At 46.3% G+C, this 20,321-nt stretch overlaps 2 protein-coding genes across 2 annotated transcripts; one reads left to right on the forward strand and one right to left on the reverse strand.

Annotated features, from left to right (window-relative positions):
* Positions 1–2,850: 2,850 nt before the first annotated feature.
* Positions 2,851–4,508, reverse strand: B3galt6 (beta-1,3-galactosyltransferase 6). Its single transcript, XM_051173978.1, has one exon. The coding sequence runs from the start codon at positions 4,354–4,356 to the stop codon at positions 3,379–3,381; it is 978 nt and encodes a 325-aa protein (XP_051029935.1). The 5' UTR covers positions 4,357–4,508; the 3' UTR covers positions 2,851–3,378.
* A 157-nt stretch (positions 4,509–4,665) lies between these two features.
* Positions 4,666–18,432, forward strand: Sdf4 (stromal cell derived factor 4). The gene is made up of 7 exons (XM_051173977.1): positions 4,666–4,782; positions 7,961–8,290; positions 8,551–8,687; positions 9,612–9,725; positions 16,948–17,106; positions 17,312–17,487; positions 17,984–18,432. The coding sequence occupies exons 2-7, from the start codon at positions 7,968–7,970 to the stop codon at positions 18,158–18,160; spliced, it is 1,086 nt and encodes a 361-aa protein (XP_051029934.1). The 5' UTR covers positions 4,666–4,782; positions 7,961–7,967; the 3' UTR covers positions 18,161–18,432.
* The last annotated feature ends 1,889 nt before the right edge of the window (positions 18,433–20,321 follow it).

The following is a 20,321-nucleotide window of genomic DNA, read 5'->3' on the forward strand; positions in this document are numbered from 1 at the left end:
TTTGGAGCCTTTAGCTTGAGTCCTGGCTGCCTATGTCCACATGGTCCCATGTTGTTCAGTCTCTTCAAGATTATTTCTTCATCTGATAGGCAGAGACCTAACCATTCCTCAAGCAATTCCAAAGTTCAGGTGAAACACTCCAGGAGAAAATGGTTGGTATGAGTCTTGGTGCTGCTATCAACATCTCTAGAAAGCTACCAGTCCTGTGAGGGTGAAGCATCATGACCACAGCAACTATTATAAAGGAAAACATTTAATTGGGACTGGCTTACAGTTTCAAAGGTTTAGTTCATCATCATGGTAGGAAACATGGTGGCATGCAGTATAACACGGTGATGGAGAGGTAGCTGAGGGTTCTACAGCTTGATCCCCAGGCAGCAAGCAGGAAGTGATCTGGCTTGGGCTTCTGAGACTTCAAAGCCTGCCCCCAGCAACACACCTCATCTAACAAAGCCACAGCTACTCCAACATGCCACATGCCACATCTCCTAATAGCATCACTCCCTGTGGGCCTATGGGGGCCATTTTACTCAAACTACCCCATTTGGACCTCACAGACTCTGTCTAAAAAACAATGTACATACAGGCCGGCTCAACCTGTCTTCAGGAGTCCAGCAGAAAGTGTATTAGGCCTCCTAATCTGATCCTTATAGGCCTCAAAACTTGATCACCTCATGCTATAAAGGCAGGAGAGTCACAATCACCGACAAGAGCACCCTTCTTTCAGATCCAGGGCTTTACAATCTAGTACTGAATATTACATCCTTAAAGAAAATAGCCCGGTGGGGCATGGTTTTTAAAAAAGGGGTTGGGGGACAGACGAACAGTAGAAAGGAAAAGGAAGAATTCAAGCATGCTCAAATTCACAGCCTGAGAATTTAAAAGCAAGTTGATGACATCCGCAATACCCCATGTAGGGTAGTAGAGGCCAGGTTAGAATATACCCGGGCTACACAGACCAAAACAAACAAACAAACAAACAAACAAACAAACAACAAACAACTTGATGTAAACTGGGCTTGGTAGTTTATGCCTATAATTCCAGTACTCAGATTAGGCAGGATTGAGTTCAAGTCCAGTCTAGGCTATAAATCTAAACCCTGTCTCAAAAAATCAAAACCAAAAGACCACAAGCATCGGTCCCATTAAAATAGCAGAGATTGCAATATCATCTAGCAAAACTAGTCAAGTCCAGCTCAGATTGTCCATTTATCATGGAACCACATTATATTTTTTAAAGTATTCCATTAATTTTTTTTTAACATTAAAAGGCGGTAGGCAACATTAGCTGTTAGTTTTTGTGGTTGGGGTACTAGGTAGCAAACACTATTTCCTTTAGGCAGAATCTGGGATGTCTCCTCAAAAGTTCAAGGGTCTAGATTCCTGGAACTTTGCTGAGTGAGAAACAGAGAATATGAAGGCCTTTGAGGAAGCGTGTATGGACAATAGCTTAAAAACCACATTGTGTAACTCAAAAGCCATTTTGTGTGACTTGAAATAATGATGCTTGAGTTTGCCACCAGACAGCTTTGGTGAGAGCCAGGCCTCAAAGGTAAGCCCCCTGGCAACCCACATGGCAGCTCAAATATGAGTCTAGTCCAGGATAGACCTTGATATGCTAATAAGCTAACTTCAAGGTGATGATATGCCAACAAACCATTAGTCCAAGTGGCTACCCAATAATGATACACAGGTTAGATATTTGGAAATGGTCTCTAGAATCACACTGCCAAGTTCTGTGACAAGGCTTCTATAGCCTGTGTTGATACCAAGAGGACTGGACAGTCTCTTTGAGGCCCTGGCCTCAGTGACTGCTGAATGTGCTTGGTCCCCTCAGAACTGCCTGTCAGTACTAGCCAATGGCTTATGCTCTTAAGGACCTCCTGGTTTTCCACCGGTGCCACCCTCCCAGTCTACCAACTAAAGGATTTCACAGTGGGCAGTGATCAAGCCTGAATACTTCATTTCTGCTCAAGGAACTGTTCCCAGCTTGGTGAAACATTTGTTTTTTTTTTTTTTGTTTTTTTTTTGTTTTTTGTTTTTCTGGTCTTTTGAGACAGAGTCCCTCTGTGTAGCCTCGACTGTCTGCCTAGAACTCCATTAGTAGTCTAGATTGGTTTCGAACCCACAGAGATCCACCTGCTTCTGACTTCCAAGGGCTGGGATTAAAGGGATGTGCCACCACCACCCCGCTGAGACATCTGTTTAGCTCATATATGAACATGATAACGTTAGGAATGCTTGTGTGAAAAACTAACCATATTTGAAAAGACTAACATGTGCAGACATCATGGTTGTTGAGTGTCTCACAGTCCTCAGGCGCATGCTCTCTGAAAAACCTTAAATGTGGTCTGTTCAGAAACAAAAGGACCTATGCGTAAACTTAGAAGAGAAATGGACAGTTGAAACAATCTTCTAAGTTTTAAACACACCCAGACGTGGGGTTGGCCACTCAGGCTGTTAATAGATTAATCCACAAATACAAGTTCTGACCCTTAAGTATTTTTCTTAGTTAAAAAAAAAAAATTAAGACTTAAACACTCTTAAATTTTTCGTGTCAGGGTTTGAGACATGGTTTTTCTGTGTAGCCTTGGGTACCCTGGAACTCTGCGCAGAACATTCTGGCCCCGAACTTGAGAGATCTGCCTGTCTCTGCCTCCGAGTGCTGGGATTAAAGGTGTGCACCACCACTGCACAGCTTCCAACTTAAAATTCTTATCTCACAAGTTTACAGTATTTATAAATAGGTTCCAAGCAAACTGAATCATATTTACCAAACTATCTACAGAGACAAAAATACTATCTAAGCTAGCTGACTTGAAAATCAAGTCAAATCCCAGACTTGTACACAACAAAGGATAAAAACAGGAGTAACAACATGATGGAACTTTGTCCAAACAATACAATGGCAATTTTGGCAAGTAACATTTTGATGGCAATATACAGATGAATTGAACAGTCTGCAGGGCAGTCTGTGGACAGGGTTGTGCAGATCATTCTAGACCGGCAGTGAGCTGCATAGTGCAAGTAGGGGCAGAAATCCATATTATAAACGCATCAAGTGAGGAAGCCCTCTACCCTCACACCCCACTTGGCTGATAGGTAGCATTACTCTGGCTGGATGTGTGTGTGTGGTTACAGATGCAACCTACAAACCCATAACCAGATGCCCCTGGGCAGGCCTTACACAAGACCACTAATGAACACACTCTCCAGGGCACTAACTGGATGTTGTTAGCTGCCTCTGGCCATCAGTAAATAGATTGAGGACTCAAGGCCTCAACAGTAATTGGATAAACCAGCTCACCCCAGACAATTGGCTAGATTGTCCAGGCAGCTTGGCCTATGTCCGAAGAGGTTACAGCACATGCAATGAAATCAGGGAATACCCTCCTTGCGCTGGCAGCACTGGGAGGGTGGCGCTGACCAATCATAGACATAGGAGAGGCGCAATTGCACCTCTTGCTTGCACAATCGGCCCTCGTGAAGCAGCATCTGTTGCTTCTCCAGCATGTCCTCCGGGCTCTGTTTGTGTGTCACCAGATACTGATTGTTGCAGCCCCGAGATTTGTACTCTGTGTCAAAGCGTGGGTCATGCTCCCGCTGCACATCAACTGGTGCCAGCCAGGCGCCCAGCGATACATCTTCACTGTGCCACGCCCGTAGGTATTCACGGCTGAGGCGCAGGTAATGCACCAGGTCCGAAGAGAGGATGTATCCACCGCCCAGAGCATAGGGCAGGTAGTAGTCGCAGAGTTGCCAGGCAGCTTCTCGCCAGCGACCTCCAGGCTTGACTCGTCCACGCCCAGAAAAGAAGCCCCAGTAGAGGCGACGGCGGCGTGCAGGCTCACGTGCGCGTAGCTCCGCCAGTAAGGCATCCAGGCGCGCAAAGGAGTCGTCATCTGCCTTGAGCACGAACTCGAAGTCCACGTGCTCGTCCAGCCAAGTCAACATGGCTAGGACCTTGGTCGTGAGGTTCTCATAGGCATCGCGCAGGGAGGGCAGCAGCAGCAGGTCCCCGTGCTGTGCTTGCTCGAGCTCAAGCGTACGCCGCTCCTCTGAGCTCAGGCCACTGGTGCCCACAGCAAAGCGCGCCCACACATCCTTAGGGCCGCCGCGCCTTCCCGGTGCCAGCCACGTGCTGCGCACCGCGCTGCGGCGCTCAACCGCGCGGGGCGCACTAGCCACCAGCACTGCCAGGAAGGCCTTAGCGCGGGGTTGAGCGGCTCCAGCGGCTGCTGGAGTCTCGCCCTCGGAAGCACAGCGCGCTAAATACAACAGAGTGGTGCTGCAAAACGCTAGGCCGCTTAGGGCCAGCACCACCCGGCGCCGCCAAGCGCGCCGGAGTACCTTCATGGTGCGGGCGGGAGGTCGCCGAGTACGCAGGCGCGGACGCTGGAAGGCGCCTGCGCTACTCGGAGACCCGCAAGCGGGCTTGGCCTGGTAGCAGTAGGAGGAGCACTAAGGCACCCGGAGACTGGGTGCTTGGACTCCCAGGATCTGACATCCAGGGCCGCGTTGAAGGAGATGCCGGGGTCAGTGATGCTTGGCACGTCACCTCGCGCGCCATTTTAATTGGTTGTTTCTGAGAGGCTGCTTCCGCCCATGAAAAAGATGGCGGCGCTGAGATTCACGCCTGAGGCTGTGCCAGCTCTCACGGTTCCCGGTTGTCGTACTCGCCCCTTCCCGGAAGAAAGATGGCCGCGGCCTGAGCCTGGGTCCGCGTACGACTTCGCGGGCGCCCAGCTGCGCTCCCAGACCCGGCGCATCAGAAAGCCCGGGGTGAGTGCGGGGGTCCTTGAAGCTGCTTTGGGAGGGGCGAGCTTGGAAGGTCATTCGTCCACCGTTTGGGTCGCTTTCGGTCTGAGCCCGCTTGACCCCGCGGTCGCCCTATTGCCCGGCTGCTTCCTCCGGAACTCCGTGCCGCGGGGGACTGAGGCTCGGGGCTCTGTTACCGGCTGGCGTTGTGACCTCAGCTTGTGGTCTTGCATCTCTAACTGGGTTTCATCCTCGGTAAAATGTGCGCCATGAGTTCTAGTAGTACGAGTTGGAAATTGAAGGCCTGTGTAAAACCTTCGTACTTGGCCCGGCTTTGGTACTGTTCTCTTTGGTACTGTTGAGTGCAGTTCCTAAATTGACAGAGCTTTTATTTATTTTTATTTAGTTGCTGGAAGAGATCGAATCCAGGACCTTGCACATGCTAGGTAAATGCTCTACTACTGGGCTAAAGACATCAGCCCCCTGACAGCTTTTAGACTTTTTTTTTTTTTTTTTTTTTTTTTTTTATTATGATGGACTTTCTTATGATTTTTTTTTTCTTTAGTTCCTCCTTTTGCTGTTGTTTTGTTAGTTTTGAGATAGGGTCCCATGTACCCCAGATTGGCCTGAATTTATTAGAAGCTGAGGCCGAACTTGAACTCTTGATCCTCTTGCCTGTCACCCCAGCATGCAGGAGGTTTACCATACTTTCAAGACCAGCCTGGTCTACTTAGCAAGTTCCTGGCCAAGCAAGGCTACACAGTGAGACCCTGTCTTAAAATAAAAACGATCGCAAGCAAACATAAAGAAATGTTTGGTTTCATCAGAATTGTAAGGATGGCAATGAAGTACAAATATTTAGTAGCGTGTTAGTAGTGTTAGTAGCTTCTCTGTTGACTACTTGTTGAGAACTGATGTGTGTAGGGGGCTCCTTGAAATCCAGACTTAGGGATTTCAGGTTAGGTGGGGAGGAAGAGAGCAGCTGCCCAACTTAATTAGCCATGCAGCAAAAACTTTTGCATTAAATAATCATTGTTGGCTAGTAGTGGGAAATATTGCTCTGTGGCAGAATACTTGCCTAGCATGGGCAAGGAAAAAAACTGTGAACCAATATGAGGAAGTCAGTTAATGGAGTCCTGGTTGTTTAGGGTTGCTTTTTTACATAAAATGTATGAGTAACTGTTCCACATAGTTTATCAAGATAGTTAGAATTGAGAACTTTGTTCTTTCAAGGAGCAAAGTACAATTAATACCAGGAGGAGGTTGCCTTGGTTCTGTCGTTTCCATGGCCAGAAGAGTAGAGACGTCAGGAATAAAGCCACATCTCAGGGCTCCTTGCCTTGGGTAGCAGTAGACTCCTTTAGTTCCTGGCTCTTGGCAGGCTGTACTTCCCAGGACACATCTTAAGTACTGTTCCAATGACTTTGCTATAATCTTTTGTGTAGTATTTAGTCTGTCTTCAGTGCTCTGGAGACAGCATTGATTGAATGTCTTTTAGGTACTAATAGCCTGGCAAAGTTGGGATAAAGAAACTAAGTCAGGCAGGGTCCTTTCCAGGGGCAGAATGGAAGACTGCTAACTGCACATAGGTTGGAACCAAGATGCACCTGGAAAGCCAGCAGATTGGCAGGAAGATAGACTGTGGGGAGAAGTCCATGTGTTTTCCATGTTCTGATGAAATAAGACTTCCTGGGCACTTCAGCTTTCCTAGTGTTTCTCCGTGAACATGAGTGAAGACACAAGTATAGACGTACGTGTGTAGTCTCTGCTGAGTTGGTGCAAGTGTCTGCTGATGACCATAGTTCTTAGTTGTTCAGCACACTGTACACAGGTCTCCACACAAGACCCTGAGGTGGAAAGTAGGAGGCAGTTAGTGACACCGAGAAACAGACACACAAAGGTCAGATGACTTAACCGAGGTCTCAGAACTCAGTGTTCAAATTGGGATGTGGAGAGTGAATGATCAAAGCCAGATGCCAAACACTGTAACAGTAACCAGGGAGGGATGGGGTCAGGTTGGCTTTGTTTTGTTGGCAGGATACACTGTTGGTATGTGGAGGTGGGGGACCTCATAGGCCAGCACCTGGAAGTGGTGACAGCTCTGAGTTGGAACTTCCAATATTTGTTTAACTATGCAAAGATTTATATTGCATTTCTTTAATTATGTAAAGGTGTGTTGCTGTTTTACCTTGCCGGCCTAAGGCACCTGATTGGCTTAGTAAAAAGCTGAATGGCCACTAATGAGGGAGGAGGTATAGGTAGAACTTCCAGACATGAAGATTAAGTACAAGGAGGAATTAAGGGTTGAGGAGAAAGAAAAAGAGATGGCAAGGAGGTGCCAGGGGCCAGCTAGGCAGACAAAGAGGAAGCAAGAAAGTAGAACCTACAGAATGAAAGAGAGGTAAAAAGCCCTGAGGCAAAACACAGATTAATAGAAACAGGTTAAGTTAAAAGAGCTAGTAGGACAAGCCTAAGCTAAGGATGAGCATCCGTGGCTAATAATAATAATAAGTCTCTATGTCTTAACTTGGAAGCCAAAGTTGGCAGGCCAAAGAACATTCCTACTACATTCCTCCAGTTTCTTTTTAAAAAGTGAAAATACCATGTGTTGTCTTTCCTTTTTCCTTTTCCCTCTTCATCTTTTTTCTGTGGTACTGGGGCTCAACCCCAGGACTTACCATTGAGCAACAGTCCCAGCTTCATATGTGTGGGTTTTGTTTTTTTAAGACAGGATCTTACTGTTTATCTGTGGCTGGCTCACAGCTTACACTGTAGACCAGACTAGCCTTGAATTCATAGCGATCCACCTATGACTACCTCCTGTGTGCTGGTGTTAAAAGTGAATGCTATCATACCCTACTTGAATATGTGATGTGGTTGGTCCTGATTATTAAATCATGTTATAAAATAAATATGCTTTCCCTGTCTCCCCCAACAATGTTTTCTCTGTGTAGCCTTGGCTGTCCTGAAACTTGATCTGTAAACCAGGCCAGCCTCGAACTCAGATTCACCAAGTGCTGAGATGTGCCATCACCAACTGGCCTAGTCTGTCTTCTTGGTGGACTGTCAGGTTGCTCCTGCCGTCAGCCTTCAGCTTTCTTGGCAGTGCTAGTTACTCAGAACTTTTGTAGAATCCTAGGCTCTAGTTTGAGCTGTGATTCCCCTCTCTTCCTTACTGCTACTTCTGGTTCCCACCTTGTAGGAGTCCCATGGTCTGGCTGGTGGCAATGACGTCCAGGCAGAGTTCCTTCTGCAGACTGGCTGCTCATGGCCTCTGGCTCTTGGGCCTTGCCCTCTTGATGAATGCATCTGCTAGACCTGCCAACCACTCATCCACTCGGGAAAGAGCAGCCAACAAGGAGGAAAATGAGATCCTACCCCCAGACCACTTGAACGGGGTGAAACTAGAGATGGATGGACACCTGAACAGGGACTTCCACCAGGAGGTTTTCCTGGGGAAGGATATGGATGGGTTTGATGAGGACTCAGAGCCAAGGAGAAGCCGCAGGAAGCTGATGGTCATCTTTTCCAAGTAGGTGTCTCATGTGTTCCCTACAAATGCACGTCAAGGAATACAGCATTTGATGATCTGTTCTGTCCTCAAGTAGCAGCTCTTGACTTAATTGCTCCCCTACAATCTTTCTGATAGCCCCTGGTCCTCTCTGGTGGCCCCTAGTGAACTCACAGCTTCTGGGTTTCTACAACACTTCCAAATAGAATGAGTTGCAACACTTGCCTTTCTGCTGAGGATCCTAGAGCCTGGTCTGATGCTTGCCATTTACCTGCTTCTAGGGTAGATGTGAACACTGACCGGAGGATCAGTGCTAAGGAGATGCAACACTGGATTATGGAGAAAACAGCAGAACATTTCCAGGAGGCTGTCAAGGAAAATAAACTACACTTTGCGGCTGTGGACCCTGATGGTGACGGTACAGTGGACCCACGTTGCAGAGCTAGGTGAAGTGAATGGAGTCAGGCAGGATACCCTAGCCTTACAGGATGGACCTGCCAGATGTCGCCAGGCCAAGGGACAGAAAGGTAGAAGAGGATACAGTAGGTGTAGTAATGCTCAAGACGTGAGTTAGTTTCTGACAGTAGCTGTGTGCTTGTTGGAACCAAAGGACACAGCAAGTACCCACACTGACCTAAGTGATTTTTGTAAAATTTTGTGTGTGTGTGTGTGTATTCATGGGTGTGCATATGTACCTGTGGAGGCTGAGATTAGCATTGGGTGTTTTGAGTCCAGGACCAACTTGTACCAGGGATTCCCTGTCTCTGCCTCTCAGTCCTGGGAGTATAGAAGGGCCTCCACGTCTACCCAGCTTTTACATAGATGCTAGGGTTTCAAATTCTGGTCTTCATGCTTGCACTCCCCAAGTCATCTCCCCAGCTGTGATCCAAGTATTTTAACTGGAAAGTAATGCTAGATCCTTGTTTACAGTCTCAGTGCTTGGGAGTCTGAAACAAGAATCTAAGAGTTCAGAGCCAGCATGGGCTACATACTGAGACTACTTCTCAATAAACGAAAAGCTCCAATAGCTCTTAAATTTTTGGGGTGCCTCTCTGGTGTTCTTACACTACGTGCTGCCAGCCAGCATGTCTCTTGGCCTTGAGAGATGAAAGCTCCAGATGACTACTGATGAGGAAGTGGATACAGGGTACTGACCAAAGCTGTGGGCCGGGTACTGGTTGCCCTGCCTCTGAGAACCATCCTGGCAAGATATCTGGAGCTGTCCATATCCTCAGCTTCCCCTAGTACTAAGCTGTCAGCAAAGAGGAGTTTGTACCCTTTGCCCTGTGGCCAAGGATTTCTAACAGATGTCCTAAAATAACTGTCTTTTTTGTGACTACAGGCTTTGTGTCCTGGGATGAATATAAAGTGAAGTTTTTGGCAAGCAAAGGCCACAATGAGAGGGAAATTGCTGACGCCATCAGGAACCATGAGGAGCTCAAAGTGGACGAGGAGAGTGAGTGCTGGGTACCAGCCAGCCGAATGCTGGGTCACTGTGCTGTTACTGGGTGGGTTGGTTAAGAGTGGGGGGTTGGGGATCTGGTGCTTTAAAGTAGAGGCAGAGAGGACCCGGATCCGGTAAGAGAGGTGTTTAGTAGAAGGAGCAGCCTTTAGTCAAGGCCGTGAGTCACTAGAACTGGGTAATGACATCCACAACATTCAGCAGTGCCCTGGAACCTCAAGAGTGACACCACTTCTAGATGGAGATGTGAACAATCTGGTTTGTAGGTAATGTCAGACATGCTGGTCTTTGGGACATGGAGCAGGACTCAGAGAAAGCTGGGAGCAATAGGAAGCCCTCAGGGGCAACTGTCAGGAAGGGAAGTCTGGATATCTGGTTTGTAAAGCATAACTAAAAGACCTTACTTGTTACTGCCTCCAGTCCTGGACTCCATCCCCTTTCACCTCATTCCCTGGCCATATCTGGTGATTCATTCACAGCCCTTATCTGGCTCTGTGAAGGGTAAGGACTTGTGGTATCCTGTTACTCCCAATATGTTATGATGGGCTGGCCACATTATATGTAGTTCTTGGCAGATGTTCACACTGTACACCTGTGCTCTATGGCCTCGGTCTATCAGTGCAGCTGACCTTAGCGAGGTCTTCAAAGCAACACCTCACACCTTTCTAGCAGCACAGAAACTCTAGGAACCTTTACTGACTGTGACCACCCACATCGAGTACCAGGATGACCAGTATTTTAGTTCTGTCTTTTTTTTTTTTTTTTTTTTTCCTTCTCTTTTTTTAAAATTTTTGTTTTGTTTTTTGAGACGGGTTTCTCTATGTAGCCCTGGCTATCCACGAGTTTGAACTGTAGAACAGACTGGTCTCAAAATCAGAGATCCACCTGCTTTTGCCCAGATTCCTTCTTTCTTCCTTCTCCTCTCCCCCTCCTCCTTTTTTTTTTTTTTTTTTTTTTGACAAGATCTCACGCTGTAGGTGAGAGCCTTGAACTTATAGCAGTTTTCTTGCCTTAGCTTCCCCAGTACTGGCATTGTTGGTGAGAGGAATCCTACATGGCTAAGTTCTATCCTGTCTTAAACCTTGAATTATTCTCTTCTTCCCTCACAAACAGATACTGTCTGATTCTCCTCCACTTTGTTCTGTTTTATGTTTCTATTGTCCTTCATTCCATGCTGTCATCTGGAGGTTCCTGAAGGCCTTTGTCCTGTGATGAGGCTAGTAAGTGCCTGTCTGGATTGTTGGCAGTTTTGAAGATGCCTTTCTGAGCAGCTATCCCTCTGTGAATTCTTTGGACTGTACTCTGATTCTGGCCACTGTCCTGAGTGAGATATGTTACTCCTGTGTCTTGAGCCCATGGTGTCTCTGTGCAGCTTGATCTGCCTTTGGGACTTCGTGGAGGTGTTTAGAATTTACACTGTCAAAGATCTCCATGCCTGAGGTCACTACTCAGCTACATCTGACCTTCTTGAGCCTGTTGTGATAAATACTACCAAAGGCAACCTCGAAAGACTTTATTTGGGTTTATGGTTCCAGAATGTTAGAGTCCATAATGGCAGCAGGAACTCGTATCTTGAACTGTAAGCATAGCACAGAGAGTGGACTGAAAGTGGGCAAGACCAAATACTCAAAAGCCCACTGCCAGTGATTTATTTCCAGCAAGGCCTGGACTCCTAACCCTCCCCAAATAACATCATCAGCTGAGGAGTGCATGTTCAAATGCCTAGACTTTGGGCATATAAAACCACTACATTTCACTTCCTGGCCCCTGTAATCTCATGACCATATCATAAGATTGTGCAGTTCTGATCAAACAGACAGAACACCAAAGCTTCTTCAGGAAAACAGCACTAATATGCATGCATAAGCTCAAATGAACTATGTTCATAAAAAACCCAATCCTCAAGTATAGTAAAACACCTTTTCTTTCCTTGTTTTTTTTTTTTTTTTTTTTTCTTTTTAATAATGATTTTGTCTCTTTATCTCCCATGTATGGTAACTCACAATTCCATTGGTTATTTAAAATTCTTTAGGTGGTGAGGGCTGGAGAGTTGGCTCAGTGGTTAAGAGGATTTTTTACAGATGGTCTGGGTTCAATTCCCAGCACCATGTGGTGACTCACAACCATCTATAACTTTGATTGCAGGGAATCTTGACACCTAGGGTACCAGGCACATATGTGGTATGCACATATACATGCAAGCAAAACATGTATACTCATAAAATAATAAATCTAAAATCTTCCAGAGGTTCTGAAATTGTTTACCCAAAGTGAAACAGACTATTCCAAGAGATGTTCTCTTCTGGGCTGACTTAACAAAGTCAGCTGTAATCTCACAGGAATCCTGTTTGTTACAAGAAAGGTGCTCTTATTACCCATAGGGTACTGTGTTAAAAGTCCAAAGTCTCTTCTGAAATACAGGGAAGTCTGTTGATTGGAATGCCTTATAAAATAAAAAAGCAGATTATATACTTCTAGGATGTAATGGCATAGAATATACATTACTATTCCAAAAGGGAGGAAGAGGGCATCGTGAAAACTACCAAAGTAAGACTGTAATCCATCGGGACAAACACCAAATCCTATAGCTCCATGTCCAATATCAAAGGGTTTAGATGGCGCTGTCCCTCCTGCCTATATGCCGCTTCCCCACAAGTATGGCACTGTCAACATCTTGGTGTCTCTACTACAACCCAGGCTTCACTTTATCAAAAACCTTCAAGGTCCTTTGCCTCGAATTTCTCTCAGGGTTCAAAAAGAGTCAATAAAATAAACATAGGATCTAAATCTGAGGGCTATAGAAAAAGAATCTTCTCACACCACATTCTTTCTGTACATGTGCTCTTTATTGTTCTTCACAGTTCTCTGTTCTCATTCTTTGTTATTGTTTTTCGAGACAGGGTTTCTCTGTATTGTTTTGGAGTCTGCCCTGGAACTGGCTCTGTAGACCAGGCTGGCCTTGAACTCACAGAGATCCACCTGCCTCTGCCTCCCAAGTGCTGGGATTAAAGGTGTGTGCCACCACTGCCAGGCTCTTTGTTCTAATCCTTTATTCCTAATTGTCTATAATTTCTTAGCTCAAAATCTCTGTCTCAATTCTAATTCTCTGTTTTGTTTTTTCTTCTTTATTTTCTTCAAGATTTTTCCTATATTCTTATCCTTTTACATTTTTGCTAATTTCTACCAGCTTCTCTTTCTAGCTCCCTCATCTCCTCTCCCCCAAAAATCTCTTTTCCTAGAGGCTTGAAGCAAAAGATAAGAATTGCAGAGTTAGTTTTTCATTGGTCAGAAACACATTCCTAAGCTAAATGATAAAGGCAGAGCCATTGCCATGCCAACGTAAGGGTCCCAAGGCCATAGGAGCAAAACTGAGACCAGACAGGGAGGGCACAGTGCCCAATGACAACTTTAAGACACAGTCCATTGTTAGTAGACTGGCAAGTGAAGAATTGGCATGCTTTTCTTAGTAACCTTGGTTGGACATCTGTGGCTCTAACCTGTACATAGCTTAAGGTTTCAAACTTATGACCTATTTACAAAAAGCCTTTAGTCTAGTTTGAACTTGATCTTAGATGAAAGTGAGTTAATTGTGTGCAGTTAAGTTGAGCAAGAGAACAAGGCAGGCTGTTAAGTGTCCACAGTCCTTGTGGGACAAATAGATTCAGTTATGAGGCATGTCCCAGTATATTTTCTATATAACAAAATTATATAGCCAAAGAAATGTCATCTTCTAGACCACCCACAGACATATGTGCCCAGCATATGGACTATTTTATGAGATAAACATATAAGCAGTGGGAAAACACTCAGCTATTCTAGGGAAGAAGTGAAGTCCTTAGTGAAGAATGAAGGGACTTGAGAAAAATTACAGACAGGAGGAACTGGTTTCCACAGCCAGTGACCCCATGGCTTTGCCAAGTGGGACTACCATGTGTCAGAACCCATGCGTCTGGTGGGTCAATCTGTTACGTACTATTTAGTACCTGCTGTATCTCTCGTGGCCCCTGACAGCTTTTACGTTTCACTCAGTGGCCTCTCGGGGCCTTCATGCAAGGACCTCCCTGCCACAAGCTGTCTGACCTCACAACGAAAGTTTCAGAAATGAAACTGGAGGAAGATTCCATCACCCTCTTCACTCTTGGGTCGGAGCCTGCTCCAACGAGTCAGCTGGGTTACCTGAGTAGGGGCCTGAGGATTGAGAGAAGGCAGATAAGAGAAACAGAGAGAAACACAGGATAGATTTGGGAGGACTGCCCAGTCCATGACTTTCAGCACACTGGACAGCCAAAGAGCAGCATAGTCAAATAACCAGCTCCCCGCACTGTCCTGGAACCTAGGAGCAGTCAGATTCACTATCTACCACATGAGTCCTGCTACCAGCAACCAGCTTCATTTCCTAGCTCTGTGCTTTTTGGCTGGCATCAGAAGCTTGTTAGTTAGATAATGTGCTCTTTTCCCTGGGCTTAAATCAGAACTTTCTCAGGGCTCTGCAGGGGACTGAGATGAGCAAGCTTGAACTCTACTGTCATATAAGTCAGAATAGATGCCAAATGGAGACTGAGTCACTGTGGGCCCCACACTCTTGGATCTCCAGTGCTTCTAAAGCCAGTATCACATGGTTGCCACTACAAAATTCAGCTGCTAGCTTGGAATGGTTTCCCCTTGAACCACATTAGTAGTAGTTTTAGTCTTCTGTTTCTTTCTAGGAGCAGCAAATTCCTTAGATATTTTCCCTTTATAAGTTGGAAGCTTAGCTGAGTGGAGTCTTTCCATGAAGGGCACTCTCCCCTTTTGTCCCAGTGAAGCTTAGGCCTCTCTTTAATGACACTAATCTCTTTAACAGATTACAAGCGCCTCCAGCATAGGTCTTGGCTGTGATGTTAGTTTCCTAATTCTTTTTTTTTTTTTTTTCTTTCTTCTCCAAACTGTACATTTGTATTTCTTTCTAACTCACATGTTCTTTTTCATTGTAGACCTGTATAGCATTAATAACCACACCACAGATTCAATATTTCATTGTCTTAAAATCTCCACTAAGCCAGGTGGTGGTGGCGCATGCCTGGAGGCAGAGGCGGGCAGCTTTTGTTGTGAGTTCAAGGCCAGTCTGGTCTACAGAGTAAGTTCTGGGACAGCCAGGGCTGTTACACAAAGGAACCCTGTCTTAAAAAAACAAAACAAACAAAAAACTCCACCAAAGAAATTAGTCTATTACTTTTTTTTTTTTTTTTTTTTTTTTTTAATGTTTGGGTGTTTTGCCTGCATATATGTACCACATGCATTCTTGGTGCCTGAGGAAGCTAGAAAAGGATATCATATCCCTTGAAGTGGAGTTACAGACAGTTGTAACATGGCTACTGGGAGTTGAACCTGGGTCCTCTGGAAAAGCAGTCAGTGCTCTTAATCACTGGACAATCACTTTAACTTGTATTCTATTGCTTTTAAATTTAGCTTTGGGCAAGTTCTCAGGACAGTGGCAAAAGGAGCCAGATTATTTGCCAGAATATCACCAAAATGCCCTCTAGCCCAGTTGTTAATACTGTTTCCCTCTGAAACCTTTTGATCTGGGCCTCCACAGACAGAGCATTGCACTAGCTTACAGCCTTGCAGGCCCCTACTGTAATCCCTTTAAACTCTGCTTATAGCATTCACACACTTTTTGAGTCCGAAATTCCTAGATTTTTCACATTCTTCCCCAAACCAACAGGTCAGGTTCTCCATAGCAACACCCTATTTCCTGGTGCCAACTTTTCTATTAGTCTTTTCTGCTGTGATAAAGTACCATGACTGAGGCAACACATGGAAAGGACTTTATTTGGTTCCAGAGGGTTAGAATCCAGAATGGTGGCAGGAACAGGAAGCTAAAGGCTTGTATTTTGAGCTCCAGCATGTAGTAGAGAGCATAAATTGGAAGTGAGACTATAAACTCTGAAACCTGCCCCTTGTAATGTGCTTCCTCCAATAAGGCCTCGCCTCCTAAATCTCCCCAAATAGCATTACCAGGGATCATATGTTCAAGTGCCCTAGACTATGAGGGACATTTGTCATTAAAACATGTGTATTCGCATCCTGACTTAGCCCACCGAAGGGCCTCTGATTGTTTGAGCACTTGGTGGGATCCTAGACGGGTGGCTTCGCTGTATAATCTCTTTTGTGCAATGCTGGTGGGTCTTCCTCAGTGCATGGAGGGAGTCTTAGTAGAGAATGCTGTCTTCTATTACTTTTTTAAAAATTTTTTGCTGTTTGAGACAATTATTCAAATGAGCTGCAGCCTCCTAAGCATCTATAACTACAGGGTTGTGTGTCCCATTCCCCATCTTTTTGTTTGTTTGTTTGTTTGTTTTGTTTTGGTTTGGTTTGGTTTTGGTTTTTCTAGACAGGGTTTGTAGCTTTGGAGCCTGTCCTGGAACTAGATCTTGTAGACCAGGCTGGTCTTGAACTCACAGAGATTGCCTGCCTCTTCCTCCTGAGTGCTAGGATTAAAGGCATACACCACCAACGCCTGGCCCATCGTTCTTTAAAAGAATACTGTTAGTCAGATTAGATTAACACAGGAAATACTATGCATGAAGGCCACTTGGCCAGTCTGTGGTGACCAGGTCATGGTGGGGCTGCTACAGTCAGGATGTGGCCGGAGGCAGATTCAGGACAATGGGGTAAGGCCATGAACGCAGGCAAGGATTCTTAGGGTTCCTGGAGCTGAGCAACTTGGAAGCCTAGTCACTGACTATGTTGAGTCCCAGATGGGGAAAGATTCATTTCTGCCCTGGGAACATGGGAGGCATGAGAGGATGCATAGGCAATCATTTCTAGAGTCCATGGGAAGCTTTGCTTCCTATCTCAGTCATTTCTAGAAACTGGGTTTTCTGCATTCTATGCTCTCCGAATGATAATGCACATGACAAACAGAAAGGAACAGAGAAAGGACAAAAGTGACACCTTTGTTCCTATAGACGTCAATAAGGGTTGAGTCAGCCTCAGTCTCGGTGAAATTTCCATTTCTGATGAGGAATAAACAGCTTGGAGTATGCAGGGAAGGTAGGCTGGGCATTGTTCAAGGGTTCTGTTTGTCTGATCCCAAGGACCAGGCTCTGCTGGGTGGGCTAGTACCCTTAGCCTGGCAAGTGGTGGCCCTGCCCTCTTGAGTTCAAGTAAAACCTTGTGAGTGCTCGCGTTAGTGTCCGGCATGTCAAGGTATTCACAAATGTGCCTCTCGCAGCACAGGAAGTCCTTGAGAACCTCAAAGGTCGCTGGTATCAGGCTGACAATCCACCTGCAGACCTGCTGCTGACTGAGGATGAGTTCCTTTCATTCCTTCACCCTGAGCACAGCCGGGGCATGCTCAAGTTCATGGTCAAGGAGATCGTTCGGGACTTGGGTAAGACATGTTCCCACTATCACACTGTTCTAGGCCTGAGGGTGACCGATGGGCTGGGAACACTACGCTGCTAAAAGGGATAACAAGCCCCCGGGTAGGTAAGTTTGTCCTGTTTTGGTTTCTAAGGAAGTTCTTAAGTGGTACTCAGTGAGTTTTAGGTAATGGCCAAGCTGGACACTACCTCCCTCCAACCCTTTATCTGTAGATCAGGATGGCGATAAGCAGCTGTCTCTGCCTGAGTTCATCTCCTTGCCGGTGGGCACTGTTGAGAACCAGCAAGGCCAAGACATTGATGACAATTGGGTGAAAGATAGAAGAAAAGAGTTTGAGGAGCTGATTGATTCCAACCATGATGGGATTGTGACCATGGAGGAGTTAGAGGTGAGCAAGGGTGAATGAATGTTGATGTGTTCCAGGAATGGCCTTGGGTTTGGAGGCGGTGGGCTAATCCTACAGTAAGGTCCCAAAGGAAAGGGAACCTGCCTACGTGATGACCTGAGAAAATGGGCATCAGCATTAGTACTCATACTGAAGAGACGGGAAGGTCTTGTGAAACCTGCTGACTGGGCTGTTGGCCTTTAGAAAGTAACTCCCTAGTTTGTAGAAGGCATCTGAGAATTCGTTTTGGTGCTCAGAATAAAATCCAGGGCCTCTAAACATGCTAAACAAGTGTTCTATCAAAGAGCTACATCCTCAGCCCTGTGTTAAGGAATTCTTGAGGCCCCTTCTGTATGGGACCAGAAGAGAAAGCTCATACTAGCTCCCACTTCTGAAGTGACCTCTGGGCTAGTGTGTAGGTGTGGGGGCTGTGGGCACAGGGCCTCCCTACCGACCGGGTGTCAGGTGTAGGACACTGACTTATGTCTGGATCTCACAGAACTACATGGACCCCATGAATGAATACAACGCTCTCAATGAAGCCAAACAGATGATTGCTATTGCTGATGAGAACCAGAATCACCACCTGGAGCCTGAGGAAATTCTCAAGTATAGCGAGTTCTTCACTGGCAGCAAGCTGATGGACTATGCCCGAAATGTGCATGAGGAGTTCTGAGCATGCCCCGCAACCCTCACCTGGGGCCAGGCCACCCAGGCTCCTATCTGACCCTTCCTACACCTTGAGGGAGAGACCTGTGGTCTAGTGAGACCTGTGGTTGACTGGGTCCCAGGGAGGGTCTGGAATGCTACCTACCCTGTGTCTGGGAACTGCCATGACCCCTAAAAGTGCTGTTCAAGAACCTTCTTTCTTCTGCTATGTCCACATGCTCTGGCTCAGCTCCTGCCACAGAATGGCCCAGACTTATTAAAGATATGCTTAATAAGCTATGTGTCCTCTCCAGCGTGTGTCTGAGGCAGCCGCCCTTCTGTACCAGTTATGGGCTAAGCTGCATTTGCTCCCCCAAATCTCTCTGAGTTGCTACATTCTACTTCTGAGAACTATTTGGAGTGGTTGGTTCAGGGGAAGGTGGGGCACACATCAGGGCCAGGAGGTCTGAGTCAGGCCTCTCCATGAGCTCACCATGCTGGGAAACAATGCAACTCTTACAATTTCCTTGAAAACTGAAAGATTAACATAAAATTAGATCATATTTCTCTGGAAGTAATCAGCCCCACAGTTGCACAGGTGCTGTCTCTTTGGTAAGGTCTTGTAGGCTGTTGGGGTAGGATTTCCCTCACACTCCTCAGAACCTTGCAGGACCCCATCCTCCCCTGTGAGAAAGTACAGATATTTGTTGTCACAAGAATTGTTACTTTAAAATAGAATTGCCTTTTTCTCACATTTTTTTCTTTCTCTTTCTTTGTTTTGTTAGTTTTTCAATATAGGGTTGTTTTTTTGTTTGTTTGTTTCCAGTTACAAGTTTTCTCTGTGTAACAGCCTTGGCTGTCCTGGAACTTGCTCCGTAAGGCCAGGCTTGCCTCGAACTCAGAGGCCCTCCTGCCTCTGCCTCCCGAGTGCTGGGATTAAAGGCATGTGCTACCACTGCCCAGCAACATATTGTCATTCTTTAGATGGAAAAAGAAAACACTGTCTAGGTAGCTTACACTAGATGCTTTTGAGGTGGACGCAGGTGGCCAAAGGTTAAATGGGTTGTAGCTTTCAGTAAACATTGATTCTCTTCATGATAGAAGTGAAAATAGGACCTTAAGGCAAGACATGAAAGATGGAATTTTGTGCATGAGAGAGGTTATGTGGGTCAAGTTGGGCCTTGAGACTGGGATCTGCAGCAGAGTCTGAGCTGGTCAAGGCCCCAGGGCCAGTGCTGTTGAAGGTCTATTTTGGTGCTCAGGGTCACTGCCTTGGTATTAAAAATGGACAGATCAGGAGTGTCAGGCAGCTGACACCTCGTCACAATCCTAGCCCTGCTCTAAATTACCTGTACGACTCTGTTTTTTCCACAGGAAAAAACTATTGTGTGGTATATTGGGGGTGGGGGCGTGGAGCATGCTGGTTTCTGGGCAAAGATGAGACTTCAGAACTCAGAAGATAATCTGGAAAAGCAGATCCCAGCCTCAGTATCCCAGGGTAGTAGGACACACTGCTCTGAAATATGGATCTCTTAGCAGAATATCAGACTTGACCACCATCCTGCACCTGGTCATGGCCTTGGCTTGGAGTGTTACAGCAGAGGTGGCATCCAGGACCCTGTCTCCAGATGAAGGTATAAGAGCAGCCCTGGAAGCCAGCTAGATAGCCCGTCAGGGAGCTGTCATGTGATAGCACCTGCTCTTTCAGCCTGGCACTCAAGGGGGCAGCAGCCTATGGGAGTTGCTTTAGGTCCCTTGTTGGACTTGGGGGATGAGTACAGCCCCACTTTAACCCCTAGTGCCTTAGCCTAGAGCTGTGGTCTCACCTGCAGTTTGTAGGAGCACCAGCTTAGTGGATTCAGTTCCAGTACCATGAAAGCTACTCGGTTTCAGTTTGGTCCTGGAGGACCAAGCAGAAGGGGCCTGCTGTCCTTTATAGACCCTCAGCAGGGAGTCTCTAGGAATGGAGGTCACACACACACAGGCTTCCCTGCACCTCTGTTCACCTGTGTGCCTGATGCTAAGCTCCTTGGCCAGGTGTGACAGCCAAGGACAACAGAGCTCTGAGGGGAGGGAGGGCTGCCTGATCTCGGAAGAGACCATGTGTCACATGTGAGTTTTACCTTTCTTTCTGCTTAGAAAAGGGCTGGGGAATGCTGCCCCAATGCCCTGAGGATTTTTCTCCAGGA

This window comes from Phodopus roborovskii, unplaced genomic scaffold, assembly GCF_943737965.1.
Source record: "Phodopus roborovskii unplaced genomic scaffold, PHOROB, whole genome shotgun sequence".
Taxonomy (NCBI): Eukaryota; Metazoa; Chordata; class Mammalia; order Rodentia; family Cricetidae; genus Phodopus; species Phodopus roborovskii.